General features: G+C 61.5%; 1 protein-coding gene across 3 annotated transcripts in view; it reads left to right on the top strand.

The window, feature by feature from the left end:
• The window catches only part of IGSF21 (immunoglobin superfamily member 21), a 232121-nt gene that overhangs the window by 195663 nt on the left and 15395 nt on the right, over positions 1-21063 (top strand). For all 3 annotated transcript variants that reach the window (XM_070079221.1, XM_017346520.3, XM_070079222.1), the window contains exon 5: positions 19359-19474. In XM_070079221.1, the coding sequence (XP_069935322.1) occupies positions 19359-19474 (116 nt within the window). The remainder of the gene's footprint in view (positions 1-19358; positions 19475-21063) is intronic.

The following is a 21063-nucleotide window of genomic DNA, read 5'->3' as shown; positions in this document are numbered from 1 at the left end:
TAAGGGTGCTCTGTTACAATCAATTAAATGTTGTGCAGACCCGACAGCCTGCCTCCACGCCCGGCACCAAGAACCACTGCCCTTCCAGCCCCTCCACAGTGCCTGGGGCCAGGGTTTCCCTGCCACACCCTGGGCCCTGCAACCCATAGCTGAGAGTCAAGGTCACCCTCCCTGTGCCTGGCAGTGGGTGCTCGGTGCTCAGCCTGGGGTTAATCACTTGGCCTGCACGAGGGCCTTGAGGTGGGTGTGGTCAACCCCCCATATTTTTTTTTAAAGATTTACTTATTTCTTTGACAGACAGACTGAGAGAGGGTGAGAGAGGAGAGGGAGAGAAAGAGGGATTGAGCGAGAGATCTTTCATCCATTGGCTCACTCCCCAAATGGATGCAATGCCTGGAGCTTGGCCAGGCTGAAGCCAGGCGCCTGGAACTCCCGCCTGGGTCTCCCACGTGAGTGGCAGGGGCCCAAGTACTTGGGCTGTTGTCTGCTGCCTCCCAGACACAGTAGCAGGAAACCGGATCCGAAGCAGAGCAGCCAGGACTGGAACCAGTGCTCTCATGTGCGATGGCGACGTCTCAGGCTGCAGCTTCACCCGCTGTGCCATGGTGCTGGTCCCATTTTACAAATGAGAGAATGGAGGCTCTGAGGGTTTAGGGACTCACCCTGGTGAGTGGCAGAAGTAGGTGTGCCCTGGCCAGAGCTCGTGCCCCTCCCAGCAGCCCTGAGTCCCAGGAGAAAGCTCCCTGCGGTGGATGGCCGTAAGTAATGAAAATATGCAGTGGGCAGGGAGGGGCCGAGCGGCGAGAGCAGGTACCTTGGTAAGATGGAGCCCTAACTCACCAGGAGCACCTGACACGCAGGAGCCCCCCGGCACGCAGGAGCCCCCGGCACTCAGGAGCCCCCCGGCACGCAGGAGCCCCCGGCACTCAGGAGCCCCCGGCATGGGCGCTGGCTGCCTGCAGGGGCCTCGGGGGTCTGGAGTGCAGAGAGAGCTTCCTTGTCCTCCCGACCCTCAGCGTGCGTCCCTGTCGCTGTGCTTGGCTCTGTCACCCGTGACTGCCCAGGGCTCCCGGCAGCCCTCAGACCCGCTGAAGGGAGCCCTGCCTTCAGAGGCTGGCAGACCTGGTCCAGATCCCAGGCACCTGATCCGGACAGTCCAGTATCGAATCTCGGAATGTCTGTCATTCAACTGTCACACGGTGACCTGGATGCCGCATCCATGGTCTTCTTTTTTTTTTTTTTTTTAAGATTTATTTATTTATTTGAAAGGCAGAGTTGGGGGGGGGGATCCTTCCTCTGCTGGTTCACTCCCCAAATGGCCACAGAGGCTGGGGCTGAACCGGGCCAAAGCCAGGAACCTGGAACTCCTCCCAGGTCTCCCACATGGGTGCAGAGGCCCAAGCAGCTGGCCCAGCCTCCATGGCCTTCCCAGAAGCACCTAGGACACCGGTCACTGGACTGGGGCCCTGCTGAATTCCGTGTGACCGCACGCTAATTTCATTCCGTCTACGAAGATGCCGCTTCCAGACGAGGCCGCGCTCCCCAGCACAGGGCCCGTGAGGGTCTCCACGTAGTTTTCTGGGGACACAAATCTGCCCTCCTCCCCCTGTGACTGAGCCAGGAGCAGCAGACCAAGCTGAGCGCTGGGGGCTCCACCCACGCCACAGGGGCGGAGCTTCCCGCAGGATTAGCTCTGTGCTAAGGGTGTGAATTCCTTGCACGCTCACAGAAGCTCCTGGGGGTGGATGTGACCCAGTGACAGGGGAAGAAACCAAGAGGTGGCGTCACCTCCCCAGGGCCACCCAGCCAGCTAGTGTGTGGCCAAGCAGGGCCAGGGAGCCCCCTGCCAGGAGCCACTCTGCTCTTGAAGTTTGCTGCTGGGGAGAGAGGCGCCAGGAACAGACCGGTGATGGCCATCCGTGAAATGTTCTATCCTGGAACCGCTCTCTCTCTTCCGCCGGCTTCCAAGCGAGGCTGGCACATGAAGTCGGATTCGGAGCCAGGCCACAGCACGGGCTTTCCAAATGCGGGCCCCAGAGGCCCGGCTTCCGCCCCAAGAACAGTTGTTAATGAACTTCGCGAGGCGCAGCCTTCCTTCTTTCAGGATGTTCTACCCAATTTTTTATTAAGTACATCTGGTGCTTTTCTCCCTTGGCTTTTTTTTTTTAAATGGTTTTTAAAAGTTTATTTATTTAGTTGAAAGGCAGAGCACCAGAGAGAGACAGAGAGAGGTCTTCCATCCACTGGTTCACTCCTCAAATGTCCACAACAGCTGGAGCAGGGCCAGGCTGCGGTGGGGAGCCCAGACCTCCATCCGGGTCTCCCGTGTGGGTGGCAGGAGCCCAGGTACTGCCGCCCGCCAGGGTGCGCGCGTGGGAAGCTGGCTGGGACGCAGAGGCAGGGCCGAATCCTGGACACTGGATAAGGGATGCAGGCGTCCCAAGCCTCGGCTTAACCCACGGCGCCACCACGCCCACCCCAAGGTGGCTTTACCGAGCTGGAATTCACTTCAAAGCTGGCCGACCCGTGGGCTTTATGGGTTCACAGAGCTGTGCAACACATGCATGCCCATTTCAGAGTGTTTTCTCGCCCAAAGAAGCCCGGGCTCCTCCGCGGTTACTCGGCGTGGGACGTCACCTCCCTCAGTCCTAGGCACCCCCGAGACTGCCGTCTGCATCAGTGGCTTCCCCAGCTGTGGATGCTCCACGCGTGTCAGCTCGCATGACAGTACATGGCTTTCTGCAACCGGCTCCCTTCGCTTCCCTTAGCATGACGTTCTCATGGTCCATGCGTGTTGTAGCGTGTATCAGTGCCTCAGTCTCTTTAAGGCTGAATAACAGTCCGTCGCGTGGGCAGGCCACGTGGGCCTGCACCCATCCGTGTGTCCACTTTCCAGCTGTCCTGGATAAGGTCGCTTTAGCGCTCACGCAGACTTTTTGGTGCTGCCGCACAGTGTCCGTTCTCTTGATCGGATGCCGGGAAGTGGCCTTGCTGGCTCTAACAGGGACTCCGCTTCGCACCTGACATTCCCACCACTGCACAGGCGGCTCCGATTTCTCTCCATCCTCGCCAACACTTGCTATTATCCATCTTTCTTAATTGGCCACCCGGTGGGTGTGGCGTATTCTCTCCTTGCAGTTTTGGGCTGCACTCCCTCCGGGCCAGCGAGGTTGGGCATCTTTTCAGGTGCTTATGGGCCGTTTGGAGAAACGGCTCTTCAGATCCTGCACTCGTGTTCTGTCGGGTGATTTGTCTCTGCATCACTGGGTTGTAAGAGGCCCCTGTCTAGGGTGGCGCTGTGGTGCGGTAGGTTAATCCTCCACCTGAGGCGCCAGTATCCTATATGGGCGCTGGTTCAAGTCCTGGCTGCTCCTCTTCTGATCCAGCTTTCTGCTGTGGCCTAGGATAGCAGTGGAAGATGGCCCAAGCCTTGGGCCCCTGCACCCTCATGGGGGACCTGGAGGAAGCTCTTGGCTCCTGGCTTCAGATCAGCCCAACTCCAGCCATTGTGACCATCTGGGGAGTGAATAGACAGAAGACCTCTCCCTCTCTCTCTCTCTCTCTCTCTCTCTGTAACTCTGCCTCTCAAATAAATAATCTTAAAAAGAGAAAAACCAAAGAGGCCCTTGCCTGATCTAGGTGCGCGTGCCCCGCCCCGTAGACCTCGTGCACAGTCTCCTCCTTGTGCAGGTTTCTTCCCACTTTCCTGGTGGTGGCTTTCGAAGGACAAAAGGTGTCCGTCTCCATGAAGTCCACTTATTCCTTCTTTGGCTACCAGTGCTTGTGGCGTCGCCTTTAAGGAGGCTTTGCCTCACCCGAGGCCGCAATTTACTCCTGTGTTTTTCTTCTAAGAGCTCTCGGCGTTTTAGCTCTCCCCTGTCGGTGGGTGTTGCGTTTTGAGTTCATTGTTCTCCGTGGCAGATGGGGGGGGGGTCTGACTGCGCCATCTGCACGTGGATTGCCCGTGGCTCTCCCGTCCCCAGCAAGTTGGCATGGCGTCCTGGTGCACAGCCTGTGGGCTGTATGTGTGAGACTTGGTTTCTGGCCTCTCCTACACACCTGGGCTGGCGAGGGCTCCCAGTGGAAAAGGGGGAGGGGGAGATCTCGGAGGAGGGTGGGGGCTGAGCTTCCTTCTGTGGGGCCGGGGAGAGCCCAGGACCTCTCGGGAGCTGGATCCCTGCTCTCTAAGACCAAATCTTGAACCTGATTCCCTGGAGTGCCAGCCCCATGCTCCCCTCTAGAGAACAAGATCCCAGGATCCATCACTGGGGGTCCAGGACCTCTCTGGAGACAGAGCAAGGCCTGGACCTCCAGGCTGGAGGGGGCCATCTGAGGGCTGACAGCAGAACCTGCCTGTCCTCAGGAAGTTCCCGTTTCCTGTGGACCCAAGCAGAACGGCAGCTGTGCCGCCACGGCCGGGAAGCCCGCTGGTGCCGAGCGGAGTTCAGTTTGCCCGATCCCCTTTCCAGAAGGCTGACTGTGCCGGGGCAGAGGGAAGGGGGCATCTCCGGACAGAAACAGCACACAGCTGGGGTCAGTGGCGGTCCAGGGGGAGGTGTGGTCAGCGCACAGAGGCGCTGATGGCCTGGCCTGGTGCCCTGATGGCCGAGAGCCCCCAGGCAGAGCTGCAATCCCCTGCTACCCCGGGACACCTGCTGAGCAGAAAATGAGCAGCTCCCTTCCCCTGGGCCGGAGCCTGGATGGCGGAGCTGCCTGCTGGGCTTGGGCTAATTACATTACCCGGCCCCAGGCAACGATGGTGGTCACGGGCTCCAGGGAGCCTGGTGGGCTGCTGTGCAGAGGAGGAGGAGGAGAGGGAGGAGGCAGCGTGGGTGGGTGGGGGCTCAGGCCAGAGCTGCAGAAACTCTGGGGCATGGAGGGGGAAGTGTGTGGAGCGGAGCCCCCACCTCCCACCCCAGAAGCCTGCAGGGTCTGAGGCCCAGGCCTGGGCCGCTCCCCTCCCTGGCCCCCTCCCACTCCTCAGCTTGAGTGACATCCTGCGGTCAGCCTGGGTCCTCCAGACCAGAAGAGAGGAGGACGGGTAACTCCCAGGGGAAGGGCCAGCCGCTGTGAAACTGGGCTGACCGTGAACGTGTTGCTCCCCAGACAGCTGGGGCATGGCTTAGGGGTTAGGCCGGCAGTCGGACGGGAATTCTGTCCCCGATTCCGCAACCGAGAGTGATGGAGGCAGCGAGTGTCTCTTGGGCGTTCACTGCAGCCCAGGCTCTGCTCTGGGAGCACCTGCTCGGCCCTGGGGAATAGCCCTCCATGGCAGGCGCTGAGCACCTGCCCCACTCTGTGAGTGAGGACACGGAGACATTGAAAACAGTTTGCCCAGGGCCTCAGATCTCACAAGGACGGAACTGGGACCGAAGCCCAGGCAGCCGGCTTCAGAGCCCACGGGCCCAGCCACACCGCCCCACCGCCTCCGACTGCATCCTGGCCTTTTGGTAGGTCATGTCATCCCCCCAGTTTCCCTGTCTGCTAAATGGGGGTCACAGGACGTAGCCCCTCCTCGGTTGGGGCGGAGCTGTGACAGTCTGTAGAGGCCTGTGTCCCTGGCCCGCTACCTCCTACTCTTAAGACCCCCAACCTTCACCGGTGGAGCTCAGCAGGCTGTGGGAGGGGCCAGAGTGCCAGCCAGAGACAACCCCAGCCCCACCCTGGTCCAGCAGAGGAGGCCAGGAGAGCGTGGAGCCAGCAGCTCTGTGTCCAAGGCCACCACCTCCAGCTGGCCTGTGATTCCACACCCCCCCAGCCTCAGTTTTCTCATCTAGCAAATGGAGCCATTGTATGGAGTAACACAGCCCATTTCAGCATCAAGAAAGTGCTCAGCCCACTTGCCAGCCAGGCAGGCAGGCACAGGGCCAGAGAGGCAGGAGCCAGCCCCGGGCCCGGTCGTGAGCATGGGGGCTGGACAGAAAAGTCCGTAATGGAAAAGACAGGAGCGGTGCGAAAGGTGTGGCAGGACCTGGTGTGGGGTGGAGTGGCCGCTGAGAAGGCGCAAGCGTAGCCACACGGCCTCGTTCGGCTGCGGTGGAGAGGCCAGGGCTATGGGCTGAGGACCCCCGCAGCCCCTCTCTGCCAGCTGCAGCTTAGGAGAGGGGCAGCAGCGGTGGCTCCCGGGACAACGGGCTGGGCCGGGCTGCGCCGAGCCGGCCAGAGCTGGGGCTGCAGCCCAGGGGACCAAGGCGGGAATGGCCAGGCTCCTCCAAGCTGGGCGGGAGCCTGCTCAGGGACCGCACTCCGTCGTCTTGAGTGCCTGGGGCTGGCCAGGGGCTGCAGAAAGGACGCCCACTCTGCCTAGCTGTCTGCACAGGGGCCGCCCAGCTAGCTGAGGTCACTGGCCGAGGGCCAGTTCCAAGAGGGGCTGGACAGATGGGTTTGGGGCCCAGAGGAGCACGTGGGAGCTAGCAGGGTTGACTGGCAAGGACAGTCACTTCCTAGCTTCAGTTTCAAAGGTCCAGGCTGCTGACAGCCTCCTGGATGGGCTTCTAGAACCTCCCCTCCCTCCCTGTCTGAACAGGGCCCTGCAGAGGAGGGCATGCCCTTGATGGCAGCCAGCCCTGCACCTGCCCCTGCAGGCCTGGCCGGTTCCTCTGGCTCCCCTCTCACCCTCCCTCCCTCCGTCCCACAGCAGTGAGCGGGGCTGAGATTTGAGCTCAGCTCTGCTGGGAGCCACAGCCCCACCCCCACCCCGAGCTTTCCCATTCCAGGAGGACAGAGGGACAGCCCCCTGTATGTGGGGCCCGAGGGCGGCCCCAGGGGCCTCGGATCCGGGGCCTCACCAGCCCCCAGGCCTTCCCACCAAGGACAGCACAAAATAGCTGGGCCCTGAGCCCTGGGTGGCACCGTCCGCTGGTCCTCCCAACAGTCGGGGCAGGCAGCAGGGTGGGGATCAGCATCCCCATTCCACAGAGGAGAAAACCAAGTCTGCTAGCAGGAGGAAGCCTGGGGTTTGGTCTCTGATGTTCTCTGGCCGCCGCCGTCCCTGCATGGGGACCCACCCTCTGAGCTGGAGGAGACCTGGGCTTCGGAGGCCACACGGGGTGATTTGGGCCCCACGGGCATCTCTGACGCAGGATCCGATCATGGCCGCAAGCAGCCGGCAGCTGCGTCAAGCTCACACTTTCCCGAGATCTTGTCCCCGGGCTACAGAGCGGGTCCGCGCCCGCCCTTCTCTGGGCGAGCAGGGCAAGAGCCGGGGCATCTGCTCACTCACCTCCCACACTTTCAAGTCCTCCTATGCACCTGCTGCAGGCGGGCACAGGACCGAGTCGCGGGGACGGCCTCATGCGTTAAAGACTCCTTGGAACACAGGCCAGCCAGGACGTGCCACGAGCGCATTTCAGGAAGCGTGTGGGAAAGAGGAAGTAAAAAAATGGTTTCATTTGGGTACAAAATTTTTTTGAAACCATGCAGAGTTTTTTCATGGTACACAATTTCCCTTGAACTTTCTGGAAACCCCTCGTGTAAGAGCGGTGAATTTTGCAGTGATGGGGTATGGCCAGGCATTGCTCCAAACGCTAAATACATTAATTCAGTGAATCTTCACAACCCTCAGGAGGTAGGCGCTTCTGTCACTCCTGGTTTTTTTTTTTTTTTTTTTTAGGATTTATTTATTTATTTATTTATTTGAGAGTTGAAGTTACACAGAGATAGAAGGAGAGGTAGAGACAGAGAGAGAGAGAGAGAGAGGTCTTCCATCCACTGGTTCACTCCCCAATTGGCCGCAACAGCCGGAGCTGCGCTGATCTGAAGCCAGGAGCCAGGAGCTTCTTCCAGGTCTCCCACGTAGGTGCAGGGGCCTAAACACTTGGGCCATCTTCTACTGCTTTCCCAGGCCATAGCAGAGAGCTGGATCAGAAGTGGAGCCGCCGAGACTCAAACCGGCGCCCACATGGGATGCCAGCACTGCAGGTGGCAGCTTTACTTGCTACACCACAGCGCTGACTCCACTCCTGTTTTAATTAACAAGGAACCTGAGGCCCAGGCAACTTGGGCAGGCAACTTGCCCAAAGCCACACAGCGGGGCACTGGCAGAGTTTGATTTTACACCCAGATGCCCGGTTCCAGGGCCTCATCACAGAATGTCCCACCAGGTCCCAAGCCAGGCCCGAGGGTCTTGTCACTCCCCTGAATTATCCAGACAGATACTGCAGCTCCCCAGACCTCCCACCACTCCCCGGGACCCTCCACATCTCGCTGACCAGGGCTCTCCTCTTGTTCTGAGTCACAGGGGCTCGGGGCCCCCTGTGGGTGCCTTACTCGTCCCCTACAACGCTGGGGCAGCGCCACGCCCACCGCATCCCGCCGCCCCCACAGGAGCTGGATTTAGTGGCTCCGGCAGCAGCAAACTTCCCCTCGGCGGACAAGCCCCTTAATTACGGGTGATATGTGGCTGCGGGAGCTGCGGCCTCGCCCGTGATTTAAGGAGCAGCAGCGGCTGAGTCCCAGGTGCTAACAGAGCTGTTAACAGGAGCAGCGGCCGTGGCTCCTGGCCCCGGAAGGACACTGCCCAGAGACGCTCCCGGAGGAGAGAGCAGCAATCCCCGGAGACCAGGGTCCCGCTGCAAGTGGCCCGGCCCGGCTCAGCAGTCCCGACTCTGCTGCCAACCTGCCAGGCTGCCCGGCCTCCTTCGGTTCCCCGTCTGTGGGAGGAGGCAGCGACTTCCACTCGCTCCCCAGAGCAGTGTCACAGTGACCCCGACCGTGAACGCTCGCACGGCTGGAGTACGCGTTACACACCAGGCGTATGGGCCGCGCTTCGTGAGTGCCCACTCGGTGAATTCACACAACAGTTAGTGAGAACATTGCTAGTGTTATTCCCATTTTACAGAAGAACAAACCGAGGCCCCAAGGGACGCAGCTGACCTGTCGGCTCCGGGGATGACATGGGAGCCTCAGGCTCAGCGTCCGCCCCCCAGAATCCCGAATGATGGGCAAGACGGAGAAGGACACGGGTTTCCAGAAAAGTGGAAGCCTGCAGAGGACTAGACTCCCGCAGAAGGAAGTGGGCGTTCCTGGGAGTCTCTTTCCAGGGAGGCATCAGGAAGACTTCCTGGAGGAGGTGGTGTAGACATCCTGGAGGTGGTGCAGACGTCCTGGAGGAGGTGCGGTGGAGCTGGGCCAGGAGGCTCTGCAGATGGGGGGAAAGCAGGGCCAGTGCGGAGCACCTGCTGTCGGGAGCCCAAGGCAGGGAGGGGGAAGGGAGAAGCAGCAAGGTGCCAGGCAGGGGTGTACCCTGTTACATAGCACTCGCAAGAACCCTACCAAGTCCAGAACAGGATGTTCCCAGTCTACAGATGAGGCAACTGAGGCACAGCAAAAGTGACGCGTGAAGGTCACGCAGCAGGCAGGTGGCAGGGCCAGGACCCTCACAGGACCCCACCCAGTGCCGTCCGGCGCCGCAGGAACAGGGGATGCTGGGGGAAGCGCCTCCGGGGAGCCCTGCGGTGGACCCTCTCCGCCCACTGTCCACGTGGCTTGGCTGCTGAGACCAAGTGCCCAATCCCCCTCCAGCAAAACGCCCCTCCCACCTGGGAACTGCTTTTTGGGCAGTGAACGGCAAGAATGGCTTTTACCTTCCCTGCGACTCAGGCCGTGGCTCCTACAGCGCTGGCCCTGGGGAGCCGCCCGCTGAGCTGGGGATGGGAGGGGGTCCTCAGGGGCCAGCAGAGGTGGCCACGCAGCTGTGGTGCGCGTCGGGGGTCTGAGCTCCTTACCGCTGTGGGAAGCTGGAGAACGAGTGGCCCCTGAGCCACTGACTTCAAGTGGGGAAACTGAGGCCCAGGGACCGGAGGGTCAGCGGCAAAGCCTCCAAGGAAACTTCAATCCCCGCCCCCTGGCCTGTGCCTTCCTCCCAGCCACAGAGAGAACTAAACCCACGGGACCTGGAAGGTGTCGGGTGCGCACTCCGGCCAAAGCCCAGGGCCCCATCACGGTGTCAGTGGCACCTCGTGGCAACCACGGGGCTGCCTAGGAGCTGCGCTCACCACGCTGCCCAATGCCTGAAGCAGGGATTTTTGCACCACACATCGCTAGCCCTGCAAGGGATCAGAATTCAGTGCAGTTTATGTGGAACGCCCGGCACCGATGCACCCTTGTAGAAAAGTCACAAATGGAGCCTTGAGCCGGGCACCACCTGCACTTCGCTCCCCACGGCAGCCCCACCCGAGAGGCAGGCACCGCCGTCACCTGTCACCCTCGTCCCATGGGCGGGGCCCGGGGGGCCAGGCCACAGCACATCGACACCTGCTTCAGGGACAAGCTCTGTTCTGAGCCTGGCGACGCCCAAGCCCAGCGCTTGGAGGTGCACACGGTGGTTTCCCAGAGCCTCGGAGCCCCATCCCACCGTTCCGCGGGGGTGGGGAGCGTGCAGAACAATCTGGAAGGAAACACCTGAGCCCCCGGCCAGACCCCCGGCAGGGCTCCCCGTCAGCTGGGCGTGCCTGGCTTCCGTGGGCTCCCAGAGTCTTCCCCCTGAAGCAGCAGCTGTGGCCTCTGGGGGAGAACGCCCCGGATACGGAACGCAGGCCTGGGAGACGCGGGGATGGGCCCCCAGCTGCCAGCCCGGCTGCTGTGTGAACCGAATGCGTGTCACACCCCATAGATCTCATCCCGGCAGAAACGGCCCCGTCCAGGGGCTCACACGCCTTGCCGGTGACAGTGCTGTGGGAGAGCAGAAGCCGGCACACGCAGTGACACCGCCGCTGGCGAACAGCCAATCAGGGCACCGCCTGTAGGAGGTGGGTCAGGGGGCTCGAGGTCCTGTGACGCAGTCAGTGCAATCGGGCTGCGGAGATCGACTTGTGCTGTCTGCAGAGGCCTGGGGAGGCCGAGGGAGGCCCCAGCTCCCCGAGCCTCCCCTTCCTGGCTGGCAGTCGCCTCCTGCAGGGCTTCCTGAGCTCCGGCTGCAGACCCTCAGTCCGCACAGCCCCCTAGATGAGCAATGAACCCAGAGAAGCGTCCTAGGTCATGGCCCTGGGTTGCGCACTTGAACTTGGAGGGCTTGTTTTACCCAGGAGGCTGCACCCCCATGGCCAGGCAGGTCTGGCATGGGGCTCAAGAATTCACTAAAAAAAAAAAAGATTTATTTTTATTTATTGGAAAGGCAAAGTGGCAGAGACAGAAAGAGAAAGAGCTCCTCCTCCCGCTGGGTCACTCCCCAAATGCCACAGTGGCCATGGCTGGGCCAGACCCAAGCCAGGAGCCAGGAGCTCCACCTGGTCTCCCACATGGGTGCAGGGGCCCAAGCACTCGGGCCATCATCTGCTGCCTTCCCAAGTGCATAAGCCGGGAGCTGGATCGGAAGTGGAGCAGTCGGGGTCTGCGCCGGCTCTCTGATACGGGTGATTAGTGTCAGAAGCGGCAGCTAAACCCGCTGCGCCAGAGTGCAAGCCCCAAGAACTCCCACTGCTAATGGGCTCCAGGTGCCTGCTGGTCCATGGAACACCCTTGAGGACCACCAGGCTACAGGAACAGTCTAGAAGGCGGACCAGGGTCCAAACCCAGATCCAACACAAACCCTGAGGCCGCTGTGAGCGCAGGCAGGAGACCCTCCGGTCCTCAGCGGGACAGGGAGTCCGTCCCCCTCCCCGCCACCTCCCCAGGCCCCCCTCCCTGCCCCCACGCCCCCAACCCCGCAAGTCGGCCAGCACCAGGACAGCTAGGGGGAGGACGAGGCACAGGCACAGCGGCTGCCGCCGGCACCCATGGGGCACGGGGGGTGCAGGGGATGACAGCTGTCACCAGGTCCCCTGTGACCCCACTCCGTTCAGAAAGGTCCCCCTCCTGGGGCGGGGAGGCTCGGGGCCGCGGTCAGCCATGATGGGCTGAGGCCTGAAGGCTCCCGCTGCTCCCTTCCAGCTGGGGAGCGGTGGGCTTGCTCAGCGCACAGACACAAGAAGGACCGTGCCGCCCGTGCCGCCCATGCCGCCCGGCTGCGCTGGGAGCTTCCGGCCCTTTGTTTCTCCGCTTGGCTGCTGTGACCATGAGCTCAATATTTAACTCCCCTAAACTGGGCAGGTGTGCTTTGCCCCGCTCTCTCGTTCTTGCTGGCGAGCCATCCCTCGATTGGGATCCGTGCCTCCCGGGCCTCCGTGAGAGATTTCAGTGGTCCGAGCTGTGCAGGGGTGGAGGGCACACCCCTGGGCCCCTGCCCTCAGCCCACTCACTACCCTGTTGGTAGCTGTTTTGCTGGGCAGGTGTTGGTGTGCCGGGCCCTGGTGGTGCTTACGTCCCCGTGGGGTGTCGGGGGAAGACGAGTGTACACGGCAACAGGTGACGTCATCATACAGGGTGAGGGTGTCTGGGAAAAGCCCAGGCCAACTGCTGTGACAGGCTACAGGGGAGCCCGGTTTTGACTGGGAGGTGACGTTCAAGCTGAGACTTCCGGTGGAAGAGTCAGCAGATGCAAAGGCCCTGAGGTTGTAACGAGCGAGCTTAGGGGGTTCACGGACCCAAAAGTAACCTCGGTGTGTTTGCAGCGTGGCAATGGGGGCTGAAGCCCACAGCACCGCAGTCTCACGGGACTCCTTCCACAACAGGACACACGCTTGCCCATGCTGGGAGAAATGAGGGGAAGAAGCAGGAATCGGACCCGAGCTCCCCCTGTGAGGCAGCCCCGTGCTGGCTCGAGGTCGGGATGGAGAAGACGGAGTTGCAGCACCCGGGATGCACACAGCCAAGGGGGAGACATGGGGCTGGGACAGACAGGCAGCAATGAATGTGAGGGGCACGGGCTGCCCACGAACCCAGAGGACAGGCCCTGACCCGGGCTGGCCAACTCCGGGAAGACTACCTGGAGGAGGCACCCCCGGGCCAGCCCTAAGTGACAGAGGACCCAGTAGGTGCAGGGCATGGGGAGGTGAGGAAGGAACCTGGGCAGCATGGCCAGAGCACGGAGGGCTTCCAGGACGAGGGGGCTTTCCGAGGCAGCACCTCAAAGGCAGAGAGAGAAGAGACTTCAGAGAGAAAAAAAAAAAATGAAGCTGAGATGTGGGGCCAAAAGTCCACCAGACATTAAAGCAGGGGCGCACGGAGGGCGGTCACATCACGGGCGCTCGTACGAAGGGCGTGGCTTCTCTCCCTGAAGACGGTGCGCTGACCGGGGCGGGCTGAGAAGACAGGCAGCAGCAGGGCGGGCGCGCCAGGAGGAAAGGGCGGAATTTTTGCAAATTGCATAATTTTGGATTTGTCCCTGCCTCCCCCGCCCCTCCCCCAAATCTGACCGCACCCCATGATGAATGGCGCTCGGAGCAAGGAACAGGGTGGGGTGTCCCTTGCTGCACCACAGCTGCTCCTGGGAGGGCAGGAGACCCTCGCCCCAGCACTGGGGTTCCAGGAGGAATGGACAGGAACAGCCCCTTGGACGCTCTGCATGTGGGAAGTTCATGTCCATTTCCTCGTGGGCTTCTCTCCTCCAAACCTTTGAGAGCGGATAGTTTGGCAGGGTCACCTTATCGAACCCATTTTATAGATGGGAAGACCGATGCCCAGAGGGTCAACTGATTTGTTCCGAGTTCCCTGCTGGCAGAGCTTGGGCTGTGACCTTGGTCTGACCCCAGGAGGGGGCCTCAAGGTGGGAAGTTGCCCCGACAGACCCAGGTAGACACAGAGGGGGCGGGTTCCCCTCTCCTGGGATGCTGGGGTTTCTACCTGGTCAGGCCCGCGCTCCCGCCTGCAAAGGCCGCGGTGAGTCACAGAGCCGACGAGAGCGGCCAGGTTGGCTGCAAAGTGAGCCCTGCTGTCCCGAGACCAACCGGCGATATTTCAGCGTCGGCTTCGCGAAACCCATGCCCCGGCCCTGCCCCACGGTGTCCACCTCGACTGCCGAGGCCGAAACCACCTGCGCGCCCGCCTCCCTGGCAGCCAGAGGTCAGCCACGGCCACTGTGACCTGCCCGATGCCACACAACGGGGCTCAGAGAAGCTTCTGGCAATAATTCTCTCCACTTAGGAAACCCGGACAGACCGCTGGCTTGGGGCCGGGGACACGGCGGGGGCTGTGGTGCTGGCCCAGGGTTGACCGTTCCGGGGGACTTAGGTGTGGCATGGCGGTGGTGCTTCCCCCGTCCAGGGCCAGCATTACACGGGATGCAGGTGCACTGCGCAGAGCGGGCTGTGCGTTCAGAAGCCATGCCGTGTCCAGCTCCCCACTCGGTGACAATGCTGCCATCCCTTCCCCGCGCAGAACATGACGCCCGGCGTCTGTGCACCCCAGGACGGTGGGTTCCGATGGGTGGGGCCTCCTCTCCCCCACCGCGGCCCCGGGAGCCTGCGCCAGCTCAGCTGCCTCTGACCACACCCTCTCCAAGGCCTGCAGGAATGGGGCCCTGTTGGGCGGAGCTTAGCAGAAGTGGGGGGGGGACACACCAGGGGGCTTCACTGATGCCCTTGGCCACTGCATGTCACCTGGGTCTCCACGGGAGACGGCCCAGCCAGGTGGCCTCACTCTGCCCTGCACCCTCTGGAGTGCGGTGTGGCACTGGGGAGGTGACACGGACTTCAAGTCCACGGGTGCCCATCTGTGTGTGACCGGACACTGTTCCTGGACCGCGGGATCCGTCCGAGGCTTCGGCCATCCAGGCAGCTTGCTGCTTGAGCTGGGGTTGGGCATTTTAAAGGGATGAGCATGGGGGTGCGACGGAAACAGACGTAAGGACGCGGTAGGGGACGAGAGTGGGGGTCCAGAAGGGGGTGAAGCTTGGGAGGAGGGGGCTCGGGTGCGGAACATCAGGAGCGAAGGAAGGCTGCCGGCTGGGGTGGGCAGCATCGCCCTGGGGTCCCGGCGGCTCCATGAAACCACCAGGTCTGGCTCTGCCCAGGCGACCACCGGCGGGACTGGAAATTGGCTGTGTCTACAGCAGGTTTGTTTCTAAGCGGATAATTGTGCGTGGCCCATGGGTGGTATAAATACCAGACGGCCCCCAGCCCTTGCTGTAGGCGCAGCACCGGGGAAGCTGGGCGTGGTGCGGACGAGGGAGGGCGCTGCGCTTAGCCAAAGGGCAGGGAAGAGGAGATCAAGGGGGAGGTGTCCGCAGGGGCAGAGGGCAGGGGGCGTCCGTCCGCGGGATGCAGAGTGACAAGCTCGGCGGCTGGGGACCACGCTGATGGGGACCGTGCGGGGAGCCTGGGCTGTCCGCGCCGATATCAGCAGCTCCGTGCGATTGAGATCGTTATTGTCTTAGGAGCTTGATTAACTGTACGCACTGCCAACACCTGCTCCGAAATAGAGCGAGGGACGGGGACGCAGCTCCTGATCAGGGGCTGCGTGGGCGGCGTGTGTGACTCGGGTGCAGATCTGCAGAACGGGGACGAGTGCAGGCGTGTGTGCGTGTGTGTGAGTGTGCGCCATGTGTGTGTCCACGTGTGTGTGTAAGCATGCGCCGTGTGTGTGTGCATGTGTGTGTGTGAGTTGGGTGCAGATCTGCAGAATAGGGACGAATGCGAGCATGTGTGCATGTGTGTGAGTGTGCGCTGTGGGTGTGTGTCCGTGTGTGTGCACGTGTGCATGAGTGTGCATGCATGTGTGTGTGACTTGGGTGCAGATCTGCAGAATAGGGACAAATGCGTTCGTGTGTACATGTATGTGAGTGTGCGCCGTGGGTGTGCATCCGTGTGCGTGCGTGTGCATGCATGTGTGTGGGTGTGTACCATGCATGTGTGTGCATGTGTATGTGTGTGTGCGTGACTCGGGTGCAGATCTGCAGAATGGGGACGAGTGCAAGCGCGTGTGTGTGTGGGTATGCACCGTGCATGAGTGGATGCACGTGCATGTGTATGCATGTGTGTGTGAGTGTGCGTGTGTGTGTGCATGTGTGAGTGCTCTGTGTGTGTGTGTGCGTGCATGCATGGGTGTAGGTGTGGGTGTGTGCCATCGGTATGTGTCTGTGCGCACCTGTGTATGTGTGCATGTGTGTGTGCACTGTGCGTTTGTGCCCATGTGTGTGTGCGCCCGTGTGTGTGCATGTGTGTGTGAGTGCATGTGTGGGTGCGTGTGTGTTCAAGGCAGGGGAAGGTGACACCAGGACGTGCCAAGAATCCTGGCGGGGGTTTGGCAGGCCAGGAGCTAGCCCAGGCCCGGTTGTTGGCTGCTGGTGTGACCCTGAATAGGCCTGTACCTCCCTCTGGCCTCAGTTTATTTACCTCTAAAATGGAAACACGAGGCTAGAGCTCTCCAATAGAAATAGGAGGCAACCACATAGGTGGCTGTAAGCTTTCTAGGAGCCACATTAAGAACAGTTTTTAAAGAAGAGGAAAAAAAGATAAAGCTAATTTTTAAAAGATTTTATTTATTTATTTAACAGATAGAGTTACAGAGAGAAAGAGAGAGAGAGAGAGGTCTTCCATCTGCTGCTTCACTCCCCAAATGGCCTCAATGGTCAGAGCTGGGCTGATCTGAAGCCAGGAGCCAGGAGCTCCTTCCGGGTCTCCCACGCGGGTGCAGGGGCCCAGGACCTGGGCCATCTTCCACTGCTTTCCCAGGCCACAGCAGAGAGCTGGATCGAAGAGGAGCAGCCGGGACTAGAACCGGTGCCCACAAGGGATGCCAGCACTGCAGGTGGAGGATTAACCTACTGCACCACAGCGCCGGCCCCAAAACTAATTTTTAATAACAGTTATTATACCTAATATATCCAGAGTACCATGGCAACCTGTAATCAACATAAAAATATCCATGGCATGGTTGACAGCCTTTTTCAAAAAATTTAAAAAATCTTCAACGTCTGGTGGGCGTTTCACACCAAGAGCGTGTGAACGTGACCCAGCCGTGTTGCTGGTGCCCGAGCTGGTGCGGTGAGCGGCTCCTGTGCCAGACGGGGCATGTCCAGGGTGTCCCATGGGCTCCAGTCCAAGCAGAGACTGTGCTTTCTGCCCCCAGCCCCTAACCAGGCGCCTCAAGACCACCAGTGAATAACCCGGTGAATGAGCGGGCTCCCTGGGGAGCACTGTGCAGGTCCTGCTACACTGGATCCTCCCGGGTTCCCCAGTCACCCCATGTCTCAGGTGAGGACGTGGAAGCCCAGAGAGGCTAAGTAAGCCCCCCACGGTCACACAGCAGGCAAGCGGAGCAGCCAATCTCTGAACCTCAGGGTCTGAGCTGGAGCCCAAGCTCCTGACCACTGCCCCACACGACCAGCTTCCGTTAGGACAAACACTGCTCCTTCAAGGGCAGCCCCTTGGGGCATCCTCTCAGCAAGTCCCGAACCCGGCCCCCAGGGAAGGTGCTAGGCGCCTGGTCCCTGCACTGGGAGAGCGCGTGATGCCAAGGGCACTGACGGCCTCACTTTAGGATTCGTAGAAGGCGCACTGGCACCCCGACGTGTGCCACCCACAGCTGTGCCGGAGTCCGTGCCGACCGCTGACTGCCCAGTCCCGGATCCTGGGGGCGACAGAGCCCACGACAGCCACCCACAGGGGCAGCTGGCTCCGCTCGGGAACTGGGCTACAAGGCATCCGTGGGAGTAGAAGTGTGCGGGGCAAGTGGGTGTCTCAGTGGCTGCAACGTGTACACGGCTCCATGCTACCAAGAGACACCAGCTTCCCGTGGCTTCCCAAAGGCAGAGCTGGCTCAGCTTCGGGTCAGAGCCTGGGCTCTGGAGCCAAATGGCCTGGGTTCAAATCCTGGCTTCCCCTCAAACTGACAGCGTGAACCTGGGCGAGTTGCTTCATCGCCTACACGTCCCATCTGTAAAATGGGCCCAAGTAACCCCACCTTGTAGACCAAGGGTGCAGACGAAGAGCATGGACGCAGGTTCGGAGCTGAGAGCGGTTCCTGGTCCTGTGAGTGCTTGTCAGTGCTTGCCGGGGGCTCCCGGTGTTCCGCGGAGTTCCGGCGAAGTTTGCAGAATCTGCAGTTCTGGGGAATGGAAGTGTTCGGGTCTATTTCTCGCGTCTCGGATTGCCTACCCCACTTACCATCTGTTCCGTGTAATCTCACGCTTAATCACAATTCTCTATTGTTCCGGCTGCTTCTGCGCCTCTCTCGCCGACAGCATGGGGCGGCCGCACGAATGAGTAGATGCCGCCTACCTGGCTCTGTGTCACCACCTTCCAACAGAGCCACCCACGCGTCTGCCCCTGCCCCGCCCCCGGGGGGCTGTGAGCTTCTTAGTAACACAGGTCTCTCTGGGTTCACCCGCTCAGCTCCCCATGGCAAGCACCAGGCATCTGGCCCGCACCTAGTGGGTGTCGGGAGACATTTGTCGAATTGACTTAAGCTTCGCTGGAGTGGAGCCCCCTGCAGGAAGGCCAGGCCTGCCCCGCCTCGTGCACGCTGCTGCCCCCAGCCCCACGCCCTGGCAGCCTGGCCGGGGCAGAGCTCCGAGTTGCTTGTGTCCCGCTGGTCCCGAGGAGGCTGGGAGATCGTAGCAGCAATCATGACACCAAATCCTTACGGTGCGCCGAGCCCTGTTGTAGCCGTGACCTTGGTCACCATGCAGAGCCGCCTGTCTCCTCTGAGAACTGAGGCGCTCACGGTTTGCCCGGTAACACAGGGCCGGTAGTGACCCAGCTGGCTCTGGGCCCAAGCGTGCCTGGCGGCTCCGCGTGTGTCCTTGCCCGGGAGCTCCGGCCTCTGCAGGTGCAAAGAGAAGGGGGTGAGACCAAAAGGGGCCAACTTCAGCAAGGAAAGGGAGGGAGGGGCCTCCTGGCTCTTAGTGGCTCTCAAGCACCCCCCTCACGCCCATGCCACCCCCAGCCCCCACCGGAGACTAAGCTGCCAATCACCCCGGCTCAAATTCACACTCTGCTTTCAGTCTTTTCAAAATACAAGTCAGATCGTGTCGCTGCGCTTTGCTTGAAACCTTCGGTGGCTCCCCATTGCTCTCAGGATAAAGAACTCGGAACCGGTTGTGTGCCGGTCAGCCAGCTCGCTGGGCGCCCAGGCCGAGGAAGGAAACATCAAAAGCCCCTGATCTGCAGCAGCTGCCGGTTTTCACGGTGCAAAGACACCCACTGTGACCTGTTTCGAGCTGGCAACAGTTTAACAGCTGCTTCACGAAATTCCTGAAAATGTCACCAGGGCCTCCTCTGGTTGGAGCCAGCTGCAGCACGCGGCCACTGCCGACGGCAGTCGGAGTGTGCAGGTCGCACGCTCTGGGCGGGCCTGCCCACCCACCCAGCCCTGGGGCAGCGCACTGCCCTGGCCTGCCCCTGCCCCTGCCCACCGCCGCCCCGTGCAGGCCAGCCTGCCCAAGGCCTCCGCACCTGCTGCTGCTTCTGCCTGCCAACGCTTCCTCGGATCAGAGAGTCTGGGATCTCTCTCTCTCTCTCTCTCTCTCTCTCTCTCTCTCTCTCCCTCTCTCTCTGTACCTCCTGTTAAGCCTCTGTTTTCCTCTGGTTCCCTTGGGGCAGCTCCTCCCACCTCCATCGAAGTGGTGGCCGCCGACACGCCTGCTCCCTTCAGCCGCTACCAAGCCCAGAACTTCACTCTGGTTTGCATCGTGTCCGGAGGGAAGCCAGCACCCACGGTGAGTGCCCCCGGGGGGCGCCCAGCCCCCTCCCCAGTTGCCACTGCACCCTGCTCTCGGGCTTGGCCCAGGGAAGACGCGGACTCCGACCCCTCCGTGGATGGGACTCCTCTGCCGCCCCCCCCCCACTCCCGCTGCTGAGAGCTCTCCCTTCTGGGCCCTGGATTCTGGGACTTGGCAGTGGGTGGGGCCCCGGGGGAGCACAGCCCCAGCTGCTGAGCAGGATGGGGCCAGAGGAGGGCGCCCGAGGGGAGGTGACTGGTCCAAGGTCACCACGGCGGTCTCCACGGAGCGGGGACTCAGGTCCACACCTCGAGCTCCAGGTCCAGCGCTCTTCCCAGGACCCCAGTGGTTTGCAGGAAGCCACCAGGGGAGAGGGAGGTGGCATGCAGGGAGGGGAGGGAGGGAGGGGTAAGAGAGGGTGGGGAGAGAGAAGGACCTGGAGGGAGAGGGGAGGGAATTCCTTTGGGGCCAACTCCAAGCTGTCAGACCCAGCTGGTGTCTGTGAGGCCTGGGGGCCTGGCTCAAAGTGCTCTTCACGGGTGCCAGAAGGGGCTGGACCAAGCCCCGAAGCACGGCCCGAGTGTCCAGAGAGCCGGTTCTGGTCGCGGCACCGCCCCACCCGCTGAACGACCCAGAGCAGCAAGAACCGGCTATCAAGTTCCCGGTCTCTGTCTGGAGGTCGGGAAACGGGCAACAGGAACGCTTTCCGGCATCCCTAGAAGCGGTGGGACCCTTTTGGGCCACTGATACCCGCGCAAGCCCCAAGTCTGGGACATTCGAAATGAAGTGGGGCCCAGTGGCCCTCCCCGGCCCCAAAGCACCTGTGAGGACGGTCCCAGGCATGACACTTTCCTGTACTTGACCTTGTGTGTTTCCTGTACACCAGGCTTTATCGGGCAGTGGGGACACAGGTGACAGCAAGGACAGGGAGGCCCGACTGCCTCACAGGTGTGGTCTACTGCTGCGACCCTGGGACCTGGGCCAGGTAGACCAGCCCCCCAGTCAGGGGCCCACAATAGGGCAGCAGGCAGGTGTGCAGAGACACAGTAGGGTGGCGAGCAGGTGTGTAGCAGCACAGTGGGCCACCTAGCTGGGGTGCAGAGGCATGGGGGTGCACTGAGCAGGTGCACAGAGGTGCGGGTGGGGCAGTGAGCAGGTAGGGAGAGGTGTGGGGGTACACTGAGCAGGTGCACAGAGGTGTAGGTGGGGTGGTGAACAGGTAGGGAGAGGTGTGGGGGTGCACTGAGCAGGTGCACAGAGGTGTAGGTGGGGTGGTGAGCAGGTAGGGAGAGGTGTGGGGGTGCACTGAGCAGGTGCACAGAGGTGTAGGTGGGGTGGTGAGCAGGTAGGGAGAGGTGTGGGGGTACACTGAGCAGGTGCACAGAGGTGTAGGTGGGGTGGTGAGCAGGTAGGGAGAGGTGTGGGGGTGCACTGAGCAGGTGCACAGAGGTGTAGGTGGGGTGGTGAGCAGGTAGGGAGAGGTGTGGGGGTACACTGAGCAGGTGCACAGAGGTGTAGGTGGGGTGGTGAGCAGGTAGGGAGAGGTGTGGGGGTACACTGAGCAGGTGCACAGAGGTGTAGGTGGG

This window comes from Oryctolagus cuniculus, chromosome 7 (genome assembly GCF_964237555.1).
Source record: "Oryctolagus cuniculus chromosome 7, mOryCun1.1, whole genome shotgun sequence".
Classification (NCBI taxonomy): domain Eukaryota; kingdom Metazoa; phylum Chordata; class Mammalia; order Lagomorpha; family Leporidae; genus Oryctolagus; species Oryctolagus cuniculus.
Note: the sequence above shows the minus strand (reverse complement) of the source record. Positions and strands in the feature narration are given on the sequence as shown.